The sequence below is a fragment of the Pholcus phalangioides genome, unplaced genomic scaffold (genome assembly GCF_987345545.1).
Source record: "Pholcus phalangioides strain wild (caught in Gottingen) unplaced genomic scaffold, Ppha-v1.0 ptg000004l_1, whole genome shotgun sequence".
NCBI classification, from domain to species: domain Eukaryota; kingdom Metazoa; phylum Arthropoda; class Arachnida; order Araneae; family Pholcidae; genus Pholcus; species Pholcus phalangioides.
Window position 1 is genome coordinate 22,081,352 of NW_028301597.1, and position 27,948 is coordinate 22,109,299.

At 32.6% G+C, this 27,948-nt stretch overlaps 1 protein-coding gene across 8 annotated transcripts in view; it reads right to left on the reverse strand.

The window, feature by feature from the left end:
• Vps13 (vacuolar protein sorting 13C) overlaps positions 1–27,948 on the reverse strand; it is a 190,209-nt gene that overhangs the window by 60,758 nt on the left and 101,503 nt on the right. For all 8 annotated transcript variants that reach the window (XM_089231119.1, XM_089231120.1, XM_089231121.1 and 5 more), the window contains 16 exons: positions 26,033–26,202; positions 20,894–20,976; positions 19,273–19,386; positions 17,165–17,316; positions 15,969–16,091; positions 15,609–15,758; positions 14,841–15,023; positions 13,515–13,634; positions 13,159–13,284; positions 11,915–12,067; positions 11,288–11,407; positions 8,927–9,079; positions 4,561–4,728; positions 4,221–4,390; positions 687–801; positions 444–581 (listed from right to left, as the gene is read on the reverse strand). In XM_089231119.1, the coding sequence (XP_089087245.1) occupies positions 444–581; positions 687–801; positions 4,221–4,390; positions 4,561–4,728; positions 8,927–9,079; positions 11,288–11,407; positions 11,915–12,067; positions 13,159–13,284; positions 13,515–13,634; positions 14,841–15,023; positions 15,609–15,758; positions 15,969–16,091; positions 17,165–17,316; positions 19,273–19,386; positions 20,894–20,976; positions 26,033–26,202 (2,238 nt within the window). The remainder of the gene's footprint in view (positions 1–443; positions 582–686; positions 802–4,220; positions 4,391–4,560; positions 4,729–8,926; positions 9,080–11,287; positions 11,408–11,914; positions 12,068–13,158; positions 13,285–13,514; positions 13,635–14,840; positions 15,024–15,608; positions 15,759–15,968; positions 16,092–17,164; positions 17,317–19,272; positions 19,387–20,893; positions 20,977–26,032; positions 26,203–27,948) is intronic.

Consider the following 27,948-nt stretch of genomic DNA (forward strand, 5'->3'; position numbering starts at 1 on the left):
TGTTAATCCAGCCCTGGTTTAACTGCATGAATCATTAATATTATAGTAATATAAATATAATAACAACAATATAATATTAATCAATTAATTATAAAGTATGGGATTTATGTGAAAACATCGGGTAATTGACGTTGTGTGGCACATAAATGAAATAATATAACTCTAAAAAGTATAAAAAGGGATTGAGACCAAAAATAATGTCATATAAATGGGGTTCAACTGTAAATAAAAGATTTTTGGAATTCTCAAGAATTCTCTGGAAATATGATTCCAGATTCCTGAAGGCTTCAAAATGTTGGGAATTCAGAAACTTTACTCAATATAAACTGAAATTATCTCCTTGGTGCACTTATAATTTATAAAAAAAATTTCAGATTAAAAAAGAACAACAGAATAACAAATCAGTCTTATCTTTATAACTGATTCAAAAATACAACACTTACTAGCAACGAATAGTTTATGGGATACACAAGGAGGTTCCTGAAACGAACAGTTGGATACAAATTTACAGTGAAGAGCGAACTTCCAACTGTTTTCTTGCTTGTTTCTTCATAGAAGACGCGCTCAACTTCTCCAGCAACCTAATAAATAAAATTTAAAACTAATGTTAAAACATATTAGAATATTTCTAGATACAATTCAATCAAATTTAATTAATCTTAACAGAAAAAATTGGTTGAATTTACCTCAATGAGAAAGGAATGTGATTTGTCATCTTTGCATTTGCAATGAACAACTTTTTTTGCAGATGGATTTTCTGTCAAAACCTTCCAAACAAATGCCTCAAGCGATAATGAATACCTAAAAAAAATATCATACAAACAAATTGCAAAACTGATGCATAAGCACTGAAAAGTTTATGAGAGCTATTGCTCTTGACAGACAAATTCTCCCCACATTTGTCATTGCCACATTATCAACAACACAAACACATTTCTTGCAAAAGAAAATTGGATGTTTCATACTAATATAATACTCATAATAAATATAATGCAGAGATAAATTCTGTAGACATCTTAACATGAACATTTCTTTAAAATAAATGTTTTTCCAGCATTAAAACTTACAAAAAGTAAATTTGTAGTAGTATGTTTTAGTTTTCTCATTTCAAATCTATTCAATCTACTCTATAATATAAAATCATAAACTTGAAAAGTGCAATGTTTTTGTGGCTGTTTCTATGCAATGGAAATCAGACATGTTTCTAGGAAACAAAATCAGGGGCAATTTTGGGTAAAGCTTTCATTTAACTCTTGAATATATAGGGAACCGTTTGACTATCGGGACCAAGTTATGTGTATGTGCAAAAACCATATATGGTATGTATATATAACACCAGTACTCCCAACATACAGGGTCAGGGTACCCAGAGTGGGACTTTCATTGGCCCTCCTGATTGTAGATAAAACACTCTCAACCCCTCGCTTCCATGTTAAAAAATTGTTTGCATGGAATGCAAAAATCCAACCACATATTCATATGATGGGCCCTAAAGTCCCCCTCCCAGCTGGCACCTGAAGGGGCCCCAGGTTTTATCCACGGGTACAATTTTAATTTTCTTCATGGCTTTTTTCCGGAAGTCTGATAAGGTCCTTCATCTGAAGGATCCAGGATGAGTTTCATTAGAATTCGTGCAAGGGTGTCCACCCCCTTGGGAAGGGGCATAGCTCAAATCTCTGCAGGATTCCAATTACCACAACACTTTTCAGTTTCAGAAAAAGGATTCTGTAATTTTTATAATTTTACTGTAGAAAAATGCTTGTAAAAAATGTTTTTCATTCAAAAAAACAAAATACTACACATAAAAAAATAATTATTAAGTATCCAGCATTGCCTGGACTTTATGGGCAAAGTGAACCTAAGATGGGTGACTTATTTCAAAATTAAAACTGTGTAGAAATATCAATATTTTTTGTAAAAAAACAATTATAAATTTCTTGCTTAGAACGTATGACTGCCATTGATAGCAAGAACACAATGGCATCATGAACCTAAGATGTGTCACATGTAAGTAAGATGGTGCCGTGTGAGCGCAACATGCTAATATAAACGCATTGAGTGTGGACCCAGTGGAGGTAGGATTACCAGACGTCCTCCTTTTTGATGCTATTTCAAGCATCTTCCTAAGTTTTGGAAAATTCCTCCTTTCGTCCTCCTTTTTAGGTTTCTGGAATTATTTTTCTTTTCTTTCTTAGAAATTTTTTTTCCACTTTGAAACATATATCTTCATTAACATGATTGTTTTGTGGTTTTTTTATTGAACAATAGCTGACAAAATTCCTGAAATATTTCTTTTTTTGCAGTTCTATTTTAGTTGGAAAAAATTGTTGTTGTGGTCGGTTTTATTGGTCAGAATTACAGCGATATCTGTTGTGAAAATTAGAGAAAGTGACAATACCATGGGTGTGCACACTTGTCCTCTTTTCTCAGTTTTTGAATCTGGTAATCCTACATCGGGAGGTGGTTTTTCAAGAACTTATATAGACAGCAACCTTCCTCTAGTTTTAAAGGTCAAGTGTGCAATTTTCATCATGATTGGAATAAAACTGGCTGTAGATTTCTATGAATATATCTCTCTCTCACACACGCATGCACACACACACTCCCTCTTTCTCTCCCCCCCCCCCAAGTTTTTTATTTTGACAATATTTTTTCTCATGGAAGTCTTCCAAACCTTTTTTGAAATTAAGACATTTTGTGTGATTCTAAACACCCAGCTACGTGCAAGCCATTCTCATTGGGACTTCATTCTTTCTTTTGATTTTCTTTATTGTATAATCACAGCTTGGCTCTGCTCATCATGCATTTATACTTGAGAAAATAAGTGCTTTTAACCCTTAAACTCATAGCTTTGCATATGTGAAAAGGATTATTTAAACATTCATTACTGCAGCCAGTTTGAAGATAGAAATTCAGAATTGCTTTTGCACAATAAAGTGAGGTCATATTCTTTCCATTTTAGGCTTTGAATTTGCTGGTAGATGACCTAATTAACGACAACTCTTTCTTTGTTAAAGAGCATGTGTGGCTGCAATTTCACTTATTTATTAAAATGTTTTGTTTGCACTTCTTTTCCTCTATCTTGAAGTTTGTGTTACCTGAATTTTTTTTTCTTACTCTAGTTCGAATCACAAAGAAGGTAGTTATGTATCTGGAAAGTAATATTACTTATATATGTTTATTTTTTCTGCAATTTTTGAGACTCTATACATCCTCTTAAAGGCCTTGTAAAAACAGTATAATTTGAAATAGATTTTTTAAAATGATTTGTTCAGCTGTCTTCATTCGGAAATGATTATGAACCTATAATTACAAGAAAGATGAATATGAACAAATATGATATTAGAAAGTTTTGAATTGATATCAAACTATACTAAACATATACATGTCAGAAACTATGAAAAAAATTACAGGCTCGAAAAAAAATCATGCATTTAAGCGTTAAAGATCACTTATTGAAATGCATGAGAACTAGAAGAGCAGTGGTTTTCTACAGGTGCTCCATGGCCATTCCGGGCAAATAAAATAAAAGTATAATAAAATTGAAGGTTAAGAAATAAAAATTTGAATCAAAAGAAGAAAACTAGAAATTACATCCTGAATGGAAATTTTCCATGTTAAATTTCATTGCATGGACATTATGCAATCATTTTGTATATTTTTACTCAAAACTCTCCATCTTTTCCTTCTTTTATTATCGCTTCCCTTTCTCCCCTCCCAGTGTGCATTCCTACACACCATTAACTTGCAAGTTATAGGCCTGAGTAGTGGAGGTGGGGGGGAAGGTTACACTATAGACATTTTTTTCCAAGAGGGACGGTCAGAAAGGTTATGAACTGCTGTGGTAGAGTGGCAATAAGAAACAAGGCTACAATTGATCATGGAGAATATGGTGTGAAAGAGTGCTCTTACAATATTTGGTATGCACAAGATACAAAATTACCTATGAAATTCTGTCAAAAGTTATTGATTACACATATAATTAACATTCAAAAATGGGACAAAAATCCAATTTCAAGCCCACTGGGATGACTAGAATTCAAATTGGAATTCACTGGGGATGCGACCCAGTAAAAAAGTTGAGAATAAATGCCTTAACATTAAAAAACCAGTAATGCTTGGGATAAGTATAGTGATTTAAAATTTGAGGAAATATTACAAGCATATCATAACCCAAAGAGGTAAAGAATTTACAGTTTCGAGTACAGACAAACACTTACGATTGAGCCATATCAGTGGGTCTGAAGAACAATTCACTGGTGAGTGTATAGACAGCCTCAAGTGGAAGATGAAGAGTTTTTCCTGCCTCTACAGTACCACACCAATGGACTTCGTTGTCAGTGGACATCATATAATACACATCAATAGGTATGCGGAAATGATTACGCACCTATAATTACAAGATAGATGAATGTAAAAAATATATTATCACATGAAAGTTTTGAATTGATATCAAACTATACTAAAAATATTGATTTCAAAATGTTTAAATTTTTATGAACTTTAAAAGTGAAAGCTAGTAAAAAAATTTATTTTGAAACTACAACAAAAACAACTAACTTGTAGAGCTGAATGAAAAGTCACAACTTTGCAACCATACAGTGATTGAATGTTTACAACAAAACCCCATTTATCACCAGGATAAGTTCTTCGAGGCAATTCAAAATACCGTTTGTCTGTACAAGCCACAGAAATGAGTCTAGAAATAAGCATGTCAGTTGTTTCCATCTGAAACAAAAGGATTCAAAAAATACATTAATTTTCAACTTATAAGCTGAAGGACTTCACTCAGAATTTGTAACATAGATGGCACCACTAAAAATTCACACACAATACTATATACACTCAGACTGTTAGATACACATACTCACACTTTCGGCACAACTCAATCGGTAGTAAACTGCCCATGGCGATAGACCGGAGTTGTGCTCAATTCAGGAGTGGAAAATATAAATTTTATTTTTGTAACAGGAAAAATGTTTTTGTAACAGAATTTATCAGTTTTGTAGCACTTTAAAATTTTGGCAATAAATAAAATACACAGTTTTTATATACATATATGCGGTAGCATACGCAAGATTACTTTTTACTTCAAAAAAGTGTTATCTAGCTCAGAAAAAGGGGGTGTCCCGCAAACACCACAAGGCAAAAAACACAAATTTCCTCTAGAAGAAATACTTGTTTTTACATTTTTAAATCATAAAATTTTTTTGAGACTTCTTGATATATGTATGTATATATATATATATATATATATAGTATGCATCAAAGAGAAAATTAAAATTAACAAATCAGCTTTCAATGAAAACTTTTTCAAAAACAGATTTCAATGAAAAATTTCAAAAGTTAGTGTATCGCGCCACAAAAGGCTGCTTTATACACATAACCCGAAATTAAATATTATGAAAAGGTGAAAGATGAGAAGTTATTGAAAAATTGTAAAAAGGAAGAATATGGATCAATGAGGAGGTCGTTCTCAAGTGGGAACCCCCCACATTGCTCCAAACTGCAAAAATGTTTCTAATGATGGTAAGCCTAATGGGCAGAAAAATAACATCAGTTCCCCCGACATTTTTGCGAGAAACAAGCTTTGGAAGTCAAACAGCAAAAATGACAAAATATAAAAAAATCAAAATATGAAATAACAAATTAGTTAAAAACACAAAATATACATACACAAAGTGTGTTAAAAATTGAAAAATTAGAAAACTTGAAAAAAACATACCAAGAGTAAGAATCTTTTTAGAGCATATCGCTCGAACCGACCATTAGAAGTTCCTGGGTGAAATCTTGAAACCCAGAAAAGAAGATGGAAATCCGTTGCCACTCAAGATATTTAAAAATTCAGAATAAGCTCTAAATAGTCTTTAGCATTATTGCAAGTTTTTTTAATTCTTGAAAGTTGTCCAAAAAGTATATTTTTCAAAATTCTAATACTAATAATAGAATTGAAATTAGTTAGAAAATTGACTTTAAATTGAAATTCTTTCCCTTTGTCGAAAAAGGAAAGAATTGACCCGGGTGTGCATAGAAGATAATGACCTAGGCAAACCACATTCCTAGATGTGAAAGGCCCTATACCTGTCAGTATAACTGCTCTATCTTAAAGCAATGTAGCCTGAGTGGGATGACCATTAAAAAAAAGGACAGGTCCAGGATGATTTATTTCATACGTTTGTTAGATCTCTTATTTTATGATACAGACCAATGTTTCTCATAATATTCAGATCTGGGAAGGGGTGATTGCCGTCCTCTGGAACTGTGCCTGTTTTGGAATTGGCTATAAACTGTAGATCCCAATACAATTACCCCTGGTATGCAGAATATGATAATGATGTGACAAAAATGGTCACTGTAGCTGCGAGGGATGCTAGCTTGTTACCTTATTATTTTCATTATCAGAGTGTCTACTTAATACCCAAAGTAAGCCTAATGTTTGTGAATTTTTTTTTACCTCTGCTTGTCCGCCTAAATAAGCTTTGCTGGAATCTTACATCAAATACCTTTCAAACAAACCAACCCCGACCATGGTCTAGACAAAGTAATTTTGATTAATGTGCAACTAGGAACCATTTTCCATTGAACACTAAACATGCCAGTGAATGGCATAAAAGGAAATGGTATATCAAGAGAAAGAATAGTAGAAAATGAATAATAGAAAACTTGGAAGCAAAACAAGAGACTGAAAATCTGTTAAAGATGCTGGAAAATAAAATAAATGTGGCTAAGGAACTTTGCCCAAAGAAATAGAATTGCAGGGAGGAAAAATGATGTCATGAAAAAGTCAGCTTTTATTGTGACATAACTTGAAAATTTCTTAAGGGAAAATTTTGTTTTTGGTGCAAGATAGTGCCGAATTGAAGAATTTCGGCATTTTTGTAGCAGAATGTAACAGACATCTGAAATTGTAGTAGTTTGTAGCAATTGTAGCAGATTTTCCACTCCTGTCAATTTGAACGAAAGAAAAAGTTGCAGGAAAAAAACTGCAGTCAGAGCTCAATTTTACAAACTGCCAATTTATGAATTGAGACATTCTAATCTAATGAACCAGTCTTCTTGTCCTTCACAATTTGAAATTTTTTTTAAACGCCTTACCCAGTTATGGATGTTTGATTTTCTGAGTTGATTGTTCAAGTCTGCCTGAGTTTGTTAAAACAAGTGCTGACTGTACATATGCATAGATAACAGGAAATATGGCATTTTACTGGTGAACCGTTGATCCTAGTGACATACTTTCAATTAGAAAAATTATCAAAATAACGTGCAGCATTCAAATCCATAATTCATACTTCAAGGGTTGCATAGTTATTAAAATAAAAATGTTAACTTTTTATATGGACACCCTGTGCTCAAGTAACCAATTATAAAGTTGTTGTACTGTTTCCCCTGATGCCAAAAAAAAAAAAAAAAAAATTCCAAGGTTTTCAGTACGATATCTATTGAGATATTTGAATTTGGAAAATAGAGGAAATGTGGCTGTAAATTAAAGGTTTTACAGTTAAAAGTGCATTAAAGGTTTATCCTCATTTAATACTGTTTTTCCTAAAATTTCCACCATTTTTCGAATTTGAATACCTCAGCAAATATTGCACTTAGAAACATGAATTTTTTTGGCATCAGGAGATAGGACAACAACTTTCTCATTGGGTTTTGGGGCACAGGGTGTTTGTACACAAAGTTAAAATTTTAATTTTAATAACTATACAACCCTTTACAACATGAATGACATATTAGAGTACGACACGTTATTTGGATACTTTTCCTAATTGGAAGAATGCCTCTAGGATCAATGGTTCACCAGTAAAATGCCATACATCCTGTTACCTATGCACCCTGAATATAGCTTAGTATAATTATTATTATACTAATGATAATTTTTATACGATACAATATACAGTAACTCATAGTTGTATACATGCAGTGATACCTCGGCTAATGAAGATAGCCGTCTGAACTTACAAAATTTTTGGCTACAATTATTTTTATGATGATTTAATGATTTTTCTGCCTTGGCTAACAAACATTTTTTTGGATGGATACACACATTAACATAATATAACTATGATGTGACCTGAAACTTCGTGTCAATTCTTCATCAGAATTAATGTCACTCGATAAATTTATGTCTGCCTCAGAATCTTTTCCCAGGAGGATGCACCTGGGAAAATCCCCTCCTTTCTCAGAAGTTTTCAAAGTATTTCATGTAAAAAAAAAAATTGAGCTAAGAGAAAACTCATAAAAAGAGCTCAGAATTGAATATTTTCATGGCATACATGCTTTCACTGCAAGACTCTTAGGCTGGTCATCCACTGAAGGCTACTAGAGCAATAATAAGTTGCGTGTATGTAGTCTTGTGCTTATAAGAAACTTGTTATCACTCATAGTCTCCAGTGGATGACAAACCTTAGCAACATACTAAGAAGTCTGAACATTCTAGGAGCTTATCTTTTCCATCTGCTTGTACTGAGACAGAAAAATGAACTGACCACATCACATACACTTACAAACCCGACTGAGATATGCATATAGGGAATATAAAAAGCTCTCTAGTTTCTCAACTTCCAGTAAATTTTCATTTATCCAATTATGAAGTTCTTTGTTTCAGCCTTTGGTCAGTTTGTTTTTTTTTATAGCGCTTCTTGATGTTTGATAAATCTAATCTTCAAATTTCGAGCTGTCCCAGGAAAAAATTAAGCAACTTTCCATATAAACTATCTATGGGAAATCACATTTCAACTAACGAATGGCATTCTGGAGTGAATTATCTTTGTTAGCTGAGGTATACTACTCTTATTGTACTTATACAGTAATATATACTATTATGAGTTTGAAATAAAAGAAAAATAATCTTTAAATTTTGAAAGACATTATAAAATACACCGGGAAAAATAAATTGCTACAATAAAAAACACATATGCATACATACCTTCACATGGAAAGAAATATCCTCTTTGATGAATTGTTTTCTCAAAACAGAAAATCTGTGTACTGTGTCTTTTTTCAGTTCTTGGGTTAAATGTAAAGGAGGAGATCCTGATTCTAATATAACGGATCCATACTTTTCTTCTGCATGCAATATCTGAAATAAAAATGAATTAAAAATTAAAAATTATAGAATCAAAATATCTTTTCCATCCCCACAAAAAAGTCTATACAAGCTCACAAAAAAGAGGAGGGAACGGAGTTAGGGATTCAAGAAATTTTGCTTGATATATAAAAAAATATGTTTTACATCAATTTTTATACAGTTACCCTCTTTAGTAACACAATTTTGGTAATGTATAGTTGAAGAGCCAGCAAGAAGTCCCAAAACTGGAATCTTTGTGCAGATGTAAGAGAGGGAAAAGATATTAGTGAATTTTATTGGTGTTTTTTTTTTTGACTAACAATAGCTTTCAAAACATAGTCCCTCTTATATTCTTTCTATTTGAAAGGAAGGGGAAAAAATGATTACTTAGTTGAATTAAATTTTTTTTTCCGACATCACCCTATGGTTGCAAAAAATTTGCTGTTTTACATGCAATGCTTCCAAATAGATTAAGATGAGTAAACTTGTTCTTTTTCAAAAAACCAGTTACAGAATCTTTAAAAACTAAATTTTATTTTCTGGTTATTTTTGGGTGTCACATTCCTTGAAAAAAAGTATCACAATGAAAAAACAAATATATATTACTGCCCAAACAATTATTTTTCTGAAATGAAACCCAGATTTAATAAATATTTTCAGTTTTTATATCAAATTATTTAGTTATACAAATGTTTCTAAAAGTATAGCATCCACAGTTGAACAGACACTTCTAAAAGCAAGCCACATGCTGATGCCTTGCTGATACTGAAGTTGCAAAAAATTACCCAATGCAATCTTATTTTGACAGTGTACTTTCATCTAATCATGTAAGGGATCAAAGAGAATTTATGGAATAAAAAGAAAGAGAAATTTGTTAAAATTATAAGCACACTGAAGTAATTTTTTTTGTGCTTTTAAAAACTTTTTCTGAATGCTGAATTGAAGATTAAATTTTTTAGTTTTACATACTTTCCCACTGACTCTAATTTGTAAAACCTAATGTAAGTAAACTGTTTGTTTCAAAGCTTAATATTTCTTTTTAAAATTTACCATCTTGTATATCTCATTAAAGCAATTCCTATTTTAAAATAGAATTACTGGTTCTGTATAATTTATTAAAACAGGGTTCAATAGTACTTGCAAAATGTTATTAAGAATTCTGTAATTAAAGATCATCAAGCGAAACGCAAAAATAGTGAAATAAACTCACAACACAATTTTTTTTTCTTTTTTTGGAGAGATGTCTTTAAAATTATTTTTTTCAAAATCAAACTAAACATAGGTACTATAGTGAAGTCTTGAAACTTTTGAGGTTTCAGATAATTGGGGGTGGTGGAATTTTTTTGAAATTCATTTTCAAAATCTTTTGATTTTTTGCTAAGAACAAGTTTTGTTTGATTTTTTTCATGAATGATAATAATTTCAGTTTGAAAGGGTCTTGATCCCTAGACTAAGATCTTCAGTGCTTCCCAGGCCAGAATTTTTTACAGGATCTTGTATAGTAAATTTACACTAAGGAAAAACACTATCAAAGCTTTTCCCCCAGTGCTGGAGCCCCTGTTAGCCTCCTTTATAAAGAGTCTTGGCAGTTGTGTAACGAATTAAACTGTTCAATTAAGGGCAAAGCATGCAAAAGTACATAATCTCAGAGATGCAATGCACCCCTGGCCCAACCTGATTGGCATAGAAGAAAAACAGTCAATAGGATGGCTTTGTCAGTACTAGCTAGATGAGACAGGCACAAAGGTTTCGAATTGATAATCAAAGAGACCCAGTTTGAGAAAGATGCCATCTCTTAATTTCCTTCAGTTTGCCCATGTCAGTTACACAGATTATACACCACGAGGTGATCCTGAAAACCATAAACATAGGTACCTCCTCCCTTAAAATGTTATTTTCTATTACTTTTGGATGATCCAAGTTTTCAGTAATTTGAGATGGTCTCTGTCCTATTCACCTCTGATTATTGAGACTTCACTGTCAGGGGTTCTCAAACTTCTTTCCCTGTCGTGTCCTATTCTCTAATTAATGCTTATCCCAGAGCAGTTTAACAAACAATCTCTTCGGAAACCCTTTGTCAGAGCTGGTTCACAGCATCCCTGACACAGGTTGTTGGCGCATAATTTGAGAACCCTGGTTATACATCAGAATAAATTAAAAAAAAAAATTTCAAAATAAATTTTAAAAAATGATGAAAATGAAATATCAAAACACACTTACTTGAAATTTCCCATCCAAAAGTATAGTCAATGGGATGCCCAAATGATTATAAACTCTGTATGGAGCATAAGGCAGCTTGTCTTCTCTAACCGTTACTTTCTTGACTGCTTCCCCAAAAGCCTTAAAAAACCATCACTTTTTAATGCACATATACTAAATTTAACTAGTTTTTAATGCATGATAAAATTGAAGAAAAAAAAACCATTTTAAAAATTTTCGTTAACAGAACAATTAATTTGGATGAATCAGTCCTGCATTAAAATGGTACATGAATTTGAATAACTTGTAAGGAAAACAAACCAGTGTTGTATACTGCACATGCTTGAAAGAACTTAAAACAACAGCAAATTATTCTCATTGGAAAAGATTTTGAAATGTATATTTAGCTTATTGGAAGAGACAATGCCCAAAATCAAGTATTAAGAAAATGTAAGGACATGCAAGAAATTTACACATTTTTACGATCTGCAGATACAGCCATTATTTATGTAACCTATATAAAGCCAATATTAAGCAGCGATATTGAAGAAAACTGGTTTCCAATGTATGTCTCATTTTGAAATTTTGCTCTTGTCAAAAGAGTTATCTAAAAGACATTCACAATGCCATTTGTATGAAATGGGTTACCTCGGAAAGGTTGTTCAAGACATCTAAACACTTTTTACTCATGGTGAGTTCCATGACATCATCAGACCTGATTTCTACTCTCAAAGGAGCAACCAATGTCTCTCTGTCTTCATCATCTTCGATTCCATGTCCCAGATCTTGTTTCATAGATATCTATGCAAGGAAAATGAGAGCTTTTATAGTTTGAAAGAAAAAAATTTTTTTGTTCCATTAAAATGTAAAACAGTACAAATAAAAAATCCACAGAAGCAACAACAGGCAAATTGCCCAACCTGGGTAATTGCTGAGAAAAAAGAAAAGAAACATCACTATAATAATAATATTGGAAAGAAACCCATAAACAATGGTTGTCAATTGAAGCAATCCAATAAGTTGTAAATTTAACAAATTTCACGATCATACACAGATATTACGAACTCCCATTTGACAAATTCTTGGATTTAATGAATTTTTATAAGTTCTCATTTAACAGATTCTACATCGACAGAATTTGAAAAAGAAATTGTTAAATTGTGAAATTCATTATAAATAGGAGTTCATTGCATTGGGGTCCGACTATATTTATTAAATATACTAATGATTCATTTGGGATTTTTTTTTTTTCATGTTGATCAAATTCTCCAATCACACGAGGGTATTATGCATAATCACCAGTTAAAGTGATAAATTTCAAGTATTTATCAAATTTGCCAGGTACGCTTAACTAATACAAATACAACACCACAACAGGCAAAATGCCCAACGAGGTGGCTGAGAAAAAGATGCCCATAAAAATATGGATGTAATACATTTCCAAAAAATATATAGCAACCCAATGCATGATTGTTCGTAAAAGCGATAAATTTATCAAACTTACTGAGCCAATTGAAAATTATGTATAATAACCAGTTATTATGCATAAAAACTGATTCCTTCCATTTAATGTAACAGACATATATATATATTACGTATATTAGTGTAATATTGTTTTTTTTTTAATGATTTCAGAGAGTGAAATTTGTTTTTATGAATTTCATAGGGAATATCATTCGAACAAGTAAAATTTAGAATAGAAAGAAATTTACCTAATTTTAAATACTGTTTTAAAGCTCAAAGCTGATAGGGAATGATTACTGAAATGAGTAGTTGATTCTCTGATTCAATTATGGATTTGCAGAGCTAGAGTTAGGTGTATTTATCTGTCCAACTGATAAATCTACACATTTTTATATTTAATCTAACATAGAACTGATAATCTTATTCACCTCCATAAAGAGCTCCCATGAACGATGCCCCTTTGAAGTTTCCACTGGCTCAAGAAGAGGTTCCCAAACAGCAATCTTTTCATTGTAGTACGATACTTCAAGACTTAAAGTGCTTTCAATATTCAGCTAAATAAAACACAATTTGAATGTTTTTGTAAACAGAAAAATAGAAATCAACAATGGCAACACTTTGTAAAGATTATTACATATTTATAATACATTCCACAACTTAAATGAAATAAATCACGGGGAAAAATTTTTTATATAACACTGTAATTCACACATTCTAGGAGAAAATTATCATCTTGACTGATAAATATAAATAGAAACCTATGTGTAGATAATGAGAAACTTACATCAGTCGACCAGTCACAAATTTGAGCTTGGAAAGATGATTCTAACAGCAGCAATGGCACAGTTTTTGTTCCAACTCCTGCTTCCACAGTAACAATTACTTTCCTCACAGTAAAAAGCATCTGAAAACAAATGAATAAATAAAATAATTTAATTAGAATTAGCTTTTTTAGATTTATCTAAAATCACATAGGTTATCTAAAGGTTTATCATAGGTTATCACATAGGTTTATCTAAAACACTATAGGTGTTTCGGTGTCAAATGGAACTGTTTTTGTCTAGACTTACCAGAAGTAAGTTAATGGGTTATGCTGTGAGAAAAAGGGAACTTGAAATGTTCAATGATAATTAAACACTACGACAAAGATATTTCTAACTGATAGTAAATTTGGGAGTGTAGAGTGGAAAAAATATTTCAAGAGCAGCTATCTAAACTCTTTATAGATGATAATGCATGCAAGTTGTAAGTATTAAAGTTGGATGCACCAATTATTGATTTTAAGATGTTTCTTCAACGTTGCAATTCTATAATTTTAGTTATTTGTATACATTGCACTACATTACTCAAACACCCCATAAATGTGAGGGGAAAACTTCAGTGATGCTCTACCTGCATTAGTAAATATTCATAAAAAAAATATGAGCTTGATTTGTACATTCCTCTTTGATAAAATTGCACAAGAGAAAATCAAGGGAAAAGAAATCAAAGAAATTATATAAGACAGTCCAAAAGTAATGCTTCCTATTTATGTCCACATGCAATGTTAGAGGCAGATTTTAGTGACATGTTATTGAAAGCAGGAACTTTTTCTAAAACATAGTGAATTGTGTCCATCCGATAGATGGAAGCAAAGGTGAAGTGAAACAAGTTTGACATGGCCAAGCATACTGTTTTAGAATATTGCAAGAGGAACATATAGGATCTCGTTCATAAATGGCTAAAATGCATGGATGGTACCAGAGAATACATAATAGTGCTTTGAAGCTGAAACTACTCTTTCAGATGAGAAGCAAAATTTATTGTTTCTTTTATTTTTCTTTTGAATAAATTGATACCAACTATATCTTTCGGACCAACCCTATTACCATTCAAAATCAAAATTTCTTGTGACTAAAAATATGGTATAGTAATTTAAAGAATTTACAAAATGCACATTCCAAGAGAGCTAAATTATAGGGCGCATCAGAGAACATTTCCATAGAATATAATAGAATACATTGCATAATGTATTGTATTCTATTTTAAATATGATATACACAATATAAAAATATTTAGAATGATAATAAGAAATTAGAATCATGTGGAACATATAGGAACATAATATTACTTGTTCATTTGGAACAAAAGTATTTTCTGAAGGATCAATAAAATATTCTGTTGCTTCAAGTGCTTTCTCTTTTCCTGCAAGAGTCTCTAAGAACCAAAACTTGCAATTCTGCAATGGTTGTATTTTCCACAAATCTCTGTAATCAACGACAGCATTTTCTTTTTCTTCCTCTTGTTTTTTCTGCTGTAACTCATAAAATACAATTCATTGTTAATGACTGACTTTTTACAAAAGAAAAATTTGAAATAAACAACTTCACAATCACAAAATGATGTAGAAAAATAATGCACACATCTGAAGAAAAAAAAACTCAGAAGGAAAGTTAATTAAACCAAGATGGGAAACTCTTTAAGGAACAGATTCAAGAAAATTCTTGCAATTATTTCAGAAACAAATCAGAAAATAACTCGTTAAAATAAGAAGAGACTTATGTACTACTAGCACATTCGAGAAAATATTTATTTATGGTTATAACAATAGAAATAAAAATACAAAAAAAAAAAATAGTAAAGAAATTTTAATTAAATATATATTTTTAAATATTTGTGCTCATCATAAATTTGAAATTTTCCAATAATAAGCAAATTTTCAGTTAAAAGGGATCTGACAGCCATTAAGAATTTCACAACAAAGACCAGAAAAACCAGCCAAAATATTTTATATTATCATCTTTCAAAAATGAAATGAATCTGTTCAGCAAAAAGCAAACTTTATGGGGGGGGGGGGGGGTAAGAGAAATGCTTGTACAAAATTATTGTAATGAATTACCTGTTCTGTTGTCAGTGTAGAAAGTATTTTCAGAAGAATCTCAACAATCCCAGGAGAAATTTGTAATATAAGGTCTTTGAATAAAAGGTCAATGTGCTGTGAATCCTTCTTAATGTTGCATTGAAGATCTATTTCACTGGGATTTAGAATCTAAGAAAATTAAATAAGCAATAGATATTTAACAACAGCAATAGGAAACATCCTTTTGTAAAATGATTGAGATCCCTAAAAGTCTCAAATCATAATTTCACTTTCTGAAGGATATCGATATTGAGATGAAAATTACTATGTTTTTACCGATTTACGTAAGACAAATGTATTTTCACATTCTTTACACAACTGAAAAAATTGTGTACCCACCCTCACCATAGTTGACAGCCTTTTTGAAGGGTTGAAACAAGCAGTATAAAAGGACAAGTCAGCAATTTTTCCTGATATAACTGTGACAGAATCTACCATTGTAAGTTTGGCGCTCAACCGATTCTGAAAAGAGAAAAGAAAAAGACGGACAATTACAAAGAATACATAACAATATTTGACATGATATGCATATTAATACTTCAGAAATCTAATCAGTACACCTATTCTCCATGTTGTTATAATCTGCATGCTCTCCCTCCCAGTTCTATTACTATCAAAGTAATAAGTAGAATAAAATCCCACTACAACAATACTTGATATAATGATAAATCCCTCTACAACAATATTTTTTCAAGTCTTGTTTGAAAATGTCTATAATATAATGTTAAACTGCTGTCTTTTGATATAACGATAATCCCTCCATAACAATATTTTTTCTTGGTCTGCAGAGCATTGTTATAATAAGGTTTAACTGCACTGCATTTTAAAAAGAGCTCATTACTGAGAAGTTTAAAAAAATTGTGTGCTCTGACCAGAAATCCTCTGTCTTCCAAGGAAGGTGTGCCTGTTAATTTCAAGAAACACAGCTATGAAATGTTCTTTTTGTGTGATACATTAAAACAAATAAAATTACTCACAAAAGAGGTGATCTTAGACTTTTTGAAATCCTAACTCATATAAGAACATAAGCATGCTGAATAATAATTCAATGCATAACATAAATAATGCAATTGCATATGATCTGGATGCAATTAAAACCCAAAATATACAAAATGAATTCAAACTTTTGTCAGAATTCCGTCAGTTTTTTAAAAATCTTGTATCATTTCATAATATATATATGATGATGCAATGTTTAACACTTTTGTAATGCTTTCATAATAGATACATCTCACATTCATAAGCAACTGCGAACAGAAGGGAAAAAAATATGGAATGATTTCGTAAAATCCCAACAGGTTACAAAGTGTGTGTTCATTTTTAGTTTTTCTTCATTTCTCTTCAGTGTGTTATCCATAGTGCATTGTTTTATATTATGAAATTCACTGCACAGTATTTTTGAACTTCAGTCTCATTATGTGTGTACACCTTTGGGGGGGGGGGGGAATAAAGAAAAAAATGTGAAGTTTTTTTTAATAAAAAAAATTATTATTGTTAAAAAAACAAATAGTTAAACAAGCATAACAATAGCTTACGTTCAAAAAAACAGCATTTGAATCAATGTCTTCTATATCTTCGATCAAGACTATATCTGGCTGCTCAACAGTCAGCGTGATAGTTATTGGTTTGCTTGGCTGATTTGTTTCAATGACTTGATTGTTCTTGGGTGCAGGTTTTGGCACACTCGCTGAAAAGATAAAAAGAAATATTGTGCATAAAAACTGAAACTATCATATAAAGAAAAAAAAACGAAGACATGTATAAGGTTTGCATTCAGCAAGTTCTAATTTAGAGATTAAAAAAATAGACTTCAAATTTTTAATTTTGATTATTAAGTGTGTGCATTGCTTTATTATACTTTTAAAATACAGCAATGTAGAAAGCATATTCTATTGTTTACAAACATTTCCATAATCAGTTCAGAATGTCCAAATTTGGCCATAGTAGTTGCTAAGATACCCATACCAGTTGCTTGTCAGTTTCTTTCAAATGAACAGATTCACAGTCACTCTGTTTGAGAAACTTCCCCACAAGATTTATGGAATATATTGTACTTTAAAAAATTATCTAGTTTGTAATACACACTAGACAATTCCATTCTAATCAATTCAATCCATTCTATAATCCTCATAATAGTTGAATAATAACAATAATAAATTCTGGATTTTATATTAACCCTTCAACGTCAAGTGGTGGCTAACTGCATATTTTAATTTTTAATAATGTATAATGTTATTTCACGATCTCTGCATGTTTGTTATCATTCGAAAGAGGAATAATTTGGTTTTGCCTGCAATCATAACTATTATATTATTTTCATTCATCATATTTTATTGTGATGAACATTTCTGCTTAACACGTGGAGATCAGAGATACTATTGCAAAGAGCATGTTTTAGCCTATTGATTTTAAACATCCTGTATAATTATTATTGTAAAGAGCATGTTTAAGCCCCCTTTGAGCTAAAATGGCCTGTATAATTGAGTTAGTAGTTTTTTGTTACAGCCGGGGCCTTGCTACAAATCCGATTTTTGGCAGCCGTAGAAGTGTAAAAAAATCAATTTTACCAAAGAAAATATCATAAATTTTTAAAGTAATATAATTGATACTATTTGTAATATTATAGAAAAGACCTTATTTTATAAACATAAAAATTTTTTAATTAATTCAATGATTAGTTTGACAGTTATAATTTTTTACTGAGCATTAACGTGAAAACAGGCAATTCCATTTAAATCTCCTCTGGGATTGGTCTTATTCTGTTTCTAAACAAAATCAAAAGACAAAGACAGGACAGTTAAACATTTTGCAACCAGTTATGTGGGAAAGTAAAACAGTTGTTTTGCTTTCATATGCTCTGTTCAATCAAATGGGACTTATGGGTCCACATATTTGCTTCTGATATAGTAGATGTTCCCAAACTTTTTATTCTTTCACACCCTTCTTCAGAAATGGCTTTCCCTCATCACCCCCTCACTACTTGAACCAACCTATAGGACCCTATAGCCCAGTTTACATGGGAAATAGAAAAAGCAAGTTTCAAACCAGTTTCAAGAATTTTCACCAATGGTTGCTCCCCATTTCTTTCCTTATGAAGGAGAAAAATCATCAAGTGGGTGCTTGAACTCCCAATGCTACCACAATATTTGCTCATGTGAATGGGGCTTATGAATGAAGCTTCTAAGGCTCCTCTGAACCATTTGCCTCCCAGTGGGCGATATTGCCCACTTTGGGAAACACTGTAATATAGTTATCAATTTGCTATCATCACAAACATTGTGTCCTGATGTGACCACATTAAGTAGCATTCACCGAATGTCCATTTCCTTTGAAAACCGCACAAAAGAATTAATTAAAATATCAATGTCTCAATCCCTGAATACAGACTTTAAAAGAGAAAAATTCTTTCAAAACTCTTGTTTCTGCTTTTCACAAAGTATCGTATCAGGTATAATAAAAATGACTATGTGTCCATTCAATACTAGAATTTTTCCATGAATGTTCTATAAGTCCACTTTAATGTTAATTTCAAACTTGAAGTTTCACAACAAAGGTTGGCACAATTCCATAGAGAAATGAACTTTATCTTATCCATCTTAAAAAAAAGTATGAAGTTAAGAATATAATTTGATTCTGAACTTACTCATCAACGTAGGATTTTTACTATCGACAAACTGAACTTGACTAAAAAAATCTGCAAGTTCCATTATGTAAGAAAGACAAGCAACAAAGGTAAAACGGCTCACAACAACATCAGCTAAAATAAAAAAAATTTTATACATTTCCAGTTGAACTTCTAAAAAAAAGTAAATCACATATTTCTGATATTCCATTACACATATGAAAATTAAGAAACAGTAATACAGATGTTTTACAAATTTATTACATTTTCAAAGAAGAAAATACCGACCAGAATTTCAGTAATACTATTCAAATTAAGTTCACTGAAAGAATTTCTGTAATTGTACTTTATTTACAATCTAACACCAATGGCTGAGTTTATGAAACATTTTACAATTAAAACATCGAATGAATATAATTTTAAAAAAAGACATTCTTCTTCATTTTCCCCCCCCAAACTTTTCTTTTTAAAATTCGTCTCCACTTTCTTAGTTCACATCACTGCACTTTGAGAATGAGAATCAGAGAGATTTTTTGCACAGACCCAAATTCGGTGCAAAAAAGTATCAAGAAATTTTTCCCCATTTGAAAAACTGTGACATATTAGCTATAGTCTTTAATCATCACTGAACAGTCAGTTATATTACCAATAATTAGTGCAATTGAATCAAATAACACCAATGATTTCCATTGGCCCAAAAACAGGACAGGATTTAACAGTTTGTATAACAACACTTTCAACAGTCATTCAAGGTACAGACAATCTAGTGGATGTGACTGACGATGGCTGTTTGGTGAATTTTGTTTTTTCTCACCAAAACGAAGCATTCTTTTTGTGATTTGATGCAATGTGATGGTGACAATTTATGTGACAACTGTGGTGCTATTTTAGGGGAAAAGAAAGTAAAACAATGTCTTTTTCCAGGGCAAATTTTCTTTGGGAAATATTTTTTCCCCAGAAATAGGGATTATTTTGCAATCGCTGTTGAAATTCGGAAGATAGAGTTTTTCAGGAGTTTTGGTAGACTTGGCAGCTATGTCATTGTCATGTCACTGTTCAAACAGCAATGCTGAAGCATTTGGCAATATCCCCAATTTTGTGTTCCTCCTCCCCCAATTTGTGATAAAATTTAAATTTCATCAAGATAAACATAGACATTTTCTAAGAATCATTTTCAAGCCTCATAGAGAAAAAAAAAGGAAAAAATAAGCTGAAAGAAAATGTTGAAAAAAATATGTATGGGCATTCAAACGTGTGATTTCAAAAATTATTCTGATAATCAAAACATGACATTTTTAAATTGTAAAGACAAATTAATTAGATTGAAATATTTTCCAGTACAATGAAAATATGATCCAGTGAGCTTTAATCATATAGAATTTTTTAAATCTATAGGAGTTAATTTTATATAAATATTTATAATTAATACCTACTAAATGCATAATTTTTTTAAACCCACAAAAGTACTTTTGATTGATGCACAAGAAAGAAATAAAAAAAATATATAATAGTAATAAAAAAAACACACACCCCTACAAATATTTTTTTATCAACATGTTCAACCCTAGTACAAAGGCAATGAGAAAAGTACCAAATCACCGCTCCATTTATTAAAAATCATACACGATTCTGAGAAACATACCTGTCATTTCACCATTAGAATCTTGTTTGTAGGTAACTTTTACCATTTTAGAAGATTCATCTTTTATAGTTCTTTCCATCAACCTTTATTAAAAGAAGTTTTAACATTAACTGTATGAAATTTTAATACATCGCATGTAGCATGAAATATACTGTTCATTTTGAAAATTCAAGTAAGTTTTTATTCCAGAAGAAAATTTTATCACCATACCACATAGCAGTGCTTTTTAATTGGAACCTACCTAAGACACATTCATATAAGCTATGCCTCTTTTCAACCAAACACTGAATTCATTTCAAGTTACTGCTATTGAGTGGAAAAGGTTAGAAGGCAGCCTTTTAAGGAGCACTTTTTGAAAACCAATAGCTAAAGAGCAACTATGGCCAACAAGCCAATCTGGCCCTTACAAGAATCTAATCTGACCAAAGAAGAATTTAAAAAAATAATATTTAAATAAATTTAAATAATATTTTAATTAAATGTAAGCAGCGACAATCAATGACACACATTTAATTAAAATATTATTACCATCATCAACAGCGAAACAAAAGGCAAGAAAAGAAGTACTCAATCTATGGCAAACCCGATGGAATGATGCCAAAACTGGAAGAAGCGTCCACAAAATAGTACCAAAAGTTTCATACAACGCAAAAAATTGGAACAGAGAACTTGTATTTTTTACTACCAATCACGGACCTTTTCCAAATTACCTTCACCGCTTCAAAAAACGAGGAACAGATCATTGCCTTTGCGGTGAAATTGGCACTCCCATCCATTACTTGACAACATGTACATTAACTGCACATCTAAAGCACATAGCTGTGCCCGCTGCTGAAAATGCCACACTCTGGATCAGAGAGATTCTTAAAAACAAAAGTAGAATAAATAAATTCAAGAAAATAATTAGATGGATAGAAGACAATGAAGACAAAGTGATCCCACGGACGCCTTATCAGCCTATAGCACGAGTACAAACTGCACCACCTTGCCGCTCACAAAGAAAAAAGAAACTGATCAACTACAAAGAAGACTGACTGATAGCACAAGACCAGTATAATGTCATGTAAATCGAACGATTTAAATTGAGGATGAAATCGATTATGAATTTTATCTGATTTATTATTGATTTCAATATGTGATTTAGGACTTTATACTCGAATTAAGATTTAATATGGAATATATAGGATTATATGCTTGATTTCCGATTGTATACGTAGATTTGTGATCTTGCAATTGATTTTATACTTAGATTATGATTTTGCACTTAGATTATTATTGTAATGTATATTTTGTAATGTATGCTTTTTTATGAATAAATTGCCAGAGGTATCCAGTCCGTGTGGACAATGAGCTGATATTGCCATATGGCGATGTGGCCTGGGCATCTTTTGGTTTGGCGGATGAAAAGAATCGGCAAGTTTGAGGAATAGCTTTTTTTTCAAACTGAGCACAACTCCAGCCTATCACCACAGCAATTTACCACTATCAAATGAGTTATGCCAGAAGCTTGCCTATGTAATTGTTAACAGTCTGTGTATGTATCCACTGTTGTATGCTTTCAGTGCTGTCATCTACCCAACTATGAGTAAAATGTAACCTATATATATATAAAATTGATTTTCTGTGTGTGTATATATGTTCTCTATACAAATCTACAATTTTAGATCTATTGTTGCCAAATTTTGCATATATATCAAACAGGATCTGACTTGAACAATAGGCCACATTAAAAGTGCATCAGGCAAGGCAAATGCATGAAATAGGTAGAAAAACTGTCGGGAAACAACAGTTTCTGGACCTCTAAAATAACTTTTGGAATGCTTACTTTGGTTACCAAGCAATGCATTTCAGTATATGCCTTTACAATGGTTTGTCACTTCTTTAATCCTGTCAGTACCTGAATAATATCTTAGGATGATGTCACACTCTGCTATCCATACAAAGGTTAATACAAACCTTTGTATGGATACAGAGAGTGACATCATCCTCAGATAAGTCGCCATGTAGTTACAGTGTCAGCAATTGTTAGCTTTGGCCTGAGTTAGGTCTGACCTTCCATGTATGGTCTCGTTCAGTGCACATGAGCTCCAAGGAAAGATTGAGATATTCGCTGCTTTTGTAGTCTAGTGCGTTCACCCGGAAAGTGAAAGAACGTGGGGTCAATTCTCCGCAAGGGCAGTTGAATTTTATCTCTTTCCTAAATATATTTTCCCATCAGCCAGCTGTTAAAAACCTTCATATGTATAATAATTTATATGCCTTTATAATGGTTTATCCCTTTTTCTACACTCCAAGTAACTGAAGAAAACCTGGGCAGTGCCAGGTATTATAGTTAGTGATTAAATATTGGTACTGTACTGGGGATCAACTCCACCTATTTACTCCCTAGAACCTATAAAACCAAACACGATGGTTAGAAACACTTTTCATATCTTATCTCAAAATATCCTGTCTCAAAATTATATAACTCTTTACCTAATCAACTGCTAAACAATAACACTTCATTTCCAGACTCAGAAAATAAACTTAAATGCTACCTGTTTTCAATAAATAATATTGAAGAGTTTTTCAAGGCTAAATTTCCCTCCTATATAATGTCCTTTTTTATTCCTTTTTCATTACACATGGACCTATATAAAGTTAAAAAAGAAAAAAAAATTCCCACATTTTTTTTTATACAATCACAATATCGCCAAACCCTTGCAGCCACCACAACTTATCAATTCAAATTGTATTTTTTCTTCTTCTCTGCATGCTACTACTATTAAACCAGACATGCACCTCGTCCATATTCCTCTGCGGAACTTCTAACGAACTGGCACATGTTGGAATGTGTGCGTGTGTATGTATAATGAACCTTCCGTGAAGTTTGTTTCTCTGTAATGCCTGTTAGGTGTAGTGCTGCCATCTGCAATCAATTTTTTAAACTATGAGTTTTTTCTCAACTCATAGTGAGTGAAGTGCAATGAATGAATAATTGTAACATAGGCCTGTTGCTCTCTGCGACGACAGCTATATACTACACTGCTGGCCACCGTAAATGCAACACCCTGAAGGAAGCATGCAAATAATATGAAATTTACAACATGCATTAGCGGAGGTGAGATATGCAAATGATTAGAATTTCAGCGCAGACGCACATCACGCGCGCCTGTGGCGCCACTTCAAAGCGCTATTTAAGGCTTGGAGATTTCGACGATTTGAAGTACGGCAATTGTGTTTTTCTTGTGGTTTTTTCAAAAAAACTACCAATTATGCCTCGTAGAAAACAGTGATCATCTTTTGATCAAGTATCCGAGTTCGACACAGGAAGGATAGTGGCCTACCGACATTGTGGATTATCTTTCAGGGAAATCGGTAGTCGTGTTGGACGAAACCAAACAACTGTAATGCGGATATGTGATCGTTGGATGCAGGAGGGTACGACAGACCGACGTGTTCGATCGCATCCACCTCAGTGCACCACTTCACGTGATGACAGGCGTATTGTGCGTATGGCAGTGACGGATCGCTCAGCCACATCACGAACCATAGCACAGCACATTCAGTCTGTACCGCATCATCCAGTGTCTGCGCGTGCCATTCGACGCCGTTTACAGCAGAGTGGTCTGTCCGCAAGACGTCCATTGCTTCATCTACCCTTGACGCAGAACCACAGACGTCTCCGCCGCCAATGAGGCGATGAAAGAAGGATGTGGACGGCACAATGGAATGAAATTGTCTTTACTGACGAGTCACGCTTCTGTCTGCAACACCACGATGGTCGGATTCGAGTCTGGAGACACCGTGGAGAGAGGATGCTGAACAGCTGCGTTATGCACCGCCACACTGGTCCTGCACCGGGTATTATGGTATGGGGCAGTATTGGATATCACTCTCGCACTCCTCTAGTACGCATTGCCGGTACTTTAAAAAGCCAGCGCTACATCTCCGAGGTGTTGGAGCCAGTTGTCCTTCCTTACCTTCAGGGCTTGCCCACAGCCATATTTCAACAGGATAATGTGCGACCACACGTGGCACGCATTGTCCAAAGGTTCTTCGTCAATCGCCAGATTGAATTGCTTCCCTGGCCAGCTCGCTCTCCGGATCTTTCGCCGATAGAAAACATGTGGTCCATGGTTGCTCAACGATTGACCCAGATTACATCCCCAGCTGCCACACCAGATCAACTTTGGCAACGCGTGGAAGCTGTTTGGTCTGCTGTACCCCAAGAACACATCCAAAGTCTCTTTGAATCAATGCCGAGGCGTGTGGCAGCAGTGATCTCCAACAATGGCGGCTACTCTGGCTACTGATTTTGGCAGGAACCACACTTCACAGAAGTCTATAAATTTAATCATTTGATGCTTGGTCAACATGTTATCTACAAAATAAATATTGTTGCGATATCTCTTGTCTTTCTTGGTGTTGCAATTTGGGTGGCCAGCAGTGTATTTTCATTTAGATTTATCTTTATTTGTTACTTTTTTAATATTTGTTGATAAGATTCATACCAAATTGTAATTTGTGATTGCATGTAAGGCCATTTGGCTTCTTTGTAATTTTTTTTTTTTTATCTTTCTCTGTATTCAATATTTATCATTAATAAAATGTGTTGTTATAGGTCTGTTACTTGTTACTTTCTGCGGTGAGACTTTTAAACAGTGAGATCAGCTCACATTCGTGCCTTAAAGTTGCCACAGTAGTTGCCGAAAGTAGTTCACATGCTGCAAGAAACCAACTTCAATCAACAACTACTGTGTAGGGCACAAACAAGAAATAGAACCGGGAAGCCAATGAGTGACCATTGGAAATTAAAAAAAGCATGTGATAGGTGTATATAAATCATAAAGCTGACTATCATCTCCTACGTTTGTATAAAATATGTAAAATAAATTGGAAAAATAAAAAGCAGGTTTTTTTTTGGTATTACCTTCACACACATATTTTTTTAAATTCCCAACATCTTTATCAGTACCCTTATTAATTTTATAGGTAGATTGTAGTACACACAAAGTTTTCTTAATGACTTAAAATTATGGCAGGGATTTGGCATTGAATAGGATATAATATAAATCGTGATAATAATTAGTTCAATCCCAGAATATTTTTTTAAGGCAATAAAAAATATCCAGAAATGCTGTCATTTATGTATTTTACCTATTGATGCCCTTTTTTCTGAAAGCTCGTGTATCTTGTAAAATTAAATCCACCATGTGAACATTCGCAGTCATTTCATTATTTGAGAACATCTCAGCACTGACTGCTATATTGCTGAGCGTAACAGATGCCATAGAGTTAGCTTTGTCATGGGAGCTCAAGGCTTTTGTCTGAAATATAAAAAAAATTAAGTATGCAATAACAAGAAGAATTCAAAGGAAGTATTCTATGCACACACACCAAATTTCTTTAGTTTAGACCTCATATTAATGTACTTGTTAAAAAACAAAAACATTTTCCACATAGATTGGTCTGAACTCAAAGCTTAGCAATTTTTCAAACACAGAAAATTTAAAATATATGAATATATGTAAAATATTTCTTCAAGTATAGACACATCTTGGTATAATGTCTAGCATTATTTAATTTCACTTTGCTTATAAAGTTCATGCAGCATAATTAGTAAACTCACTGGGATTATATAAATATACTAGCTATAATACCCGGCGCTGCCCGGGTTTTCTTCAATGAGGCTTTTTTGGATCACGTGATATCTCCCTCTCCTTTTCTTGAGGGACATACAAACCGTATCCAAGTTAACCAATATGGTGACCTGCGCGATTCATGAAATAAACAAATCTAGATTTACACAGAAACGTAGAAATGAATATATATTTTTCTTTTTTTAAGGGGCGCTCGGTATTTCAATCCCCCCCCCCCTGAACTTCAAGTTATCCATCTGTCTGTTCCAGCTTCCAAAAATCCTTAGTAAACGCTGTGGAATTTTTTCGATGCACTTTTCACGGGCTCATAACTAATTTTAAAATATGACATGAATGTCGCTCTCCACTTGTTAATACAAGATATACAGAAGACTGGATGTTGTGAAGATATTTATTCAAATAAATATCTTCACAACATCCAGTCTTCTGTATATCTTGTAATTTTAAAATATCCTAACCCACATGAATTTATGCAAATAAATATCAAAAGAGACAATATGGGGACATGAGAAGATATAAATGAAATCAATGATATTGCTCGAATATCCAACTCAAAAGTATAGGTTTGGCTAATTACTTCATATTAAATCTCCTGGGCTTCGTATATCTCTAAGCGAACTGAATATTTCAAAAATCGAGAATTCAATACAATTTTTTAAATTATTGATGTGACAGAAAACCCCACTAATTTCCGCATTTCTACAGTAAAATCGACAATTTTAGCACTGATTTCTATGAGGATCACCCTTTTCCTGACTCTCAAAGCGATGCTGATGATGATTATGACGTCTATTCAAAAAGCCTCAATACTGAGAGTATATTGAAAATGTGGCAAACCATTATAAAGGCATAAACTATTATACATATACTAACAGGATTAAAGAAGTGACAAACCGTTGTAAAGGCATATACACGTCTGAAACGCATTGCTAGGGAACCACGGTAGCTAAAGTAAACGTTCGGAAAGTGATTGTTGAGGCCCAAAAACCATTGTTGCCGGACAGTTTTTTGCCCATTTGGGGCATTTGCCCTGGTCTGACGAAATTTTAAAGTAGCCTATCGTTCAAGTCGGGTCCCATTTGGTATATATGCAAAATTTGGTGACGATCGATCTAAAATTGTAGATTTGTATAGAGAACATACACACACAGAAAATCAATTTTATATATATAGATACAAAGACCACAACAGACAAATTTTCCAATTAGTTGGCTGAAAAAAAAAAATTTCCATAAAAAATATGGATGTTGAATACAAGAATCTAAACTATATCAAAAATACATCAACCCAATAAGAGCAATAAAAAAACAATAATTATGATAAAATATAAATATACATACTACCCATAAAAATTATGGTTGTCATATCCAAGTATGGATAGCTTCTCGATTTATCCCAATATGCTTATCGTAT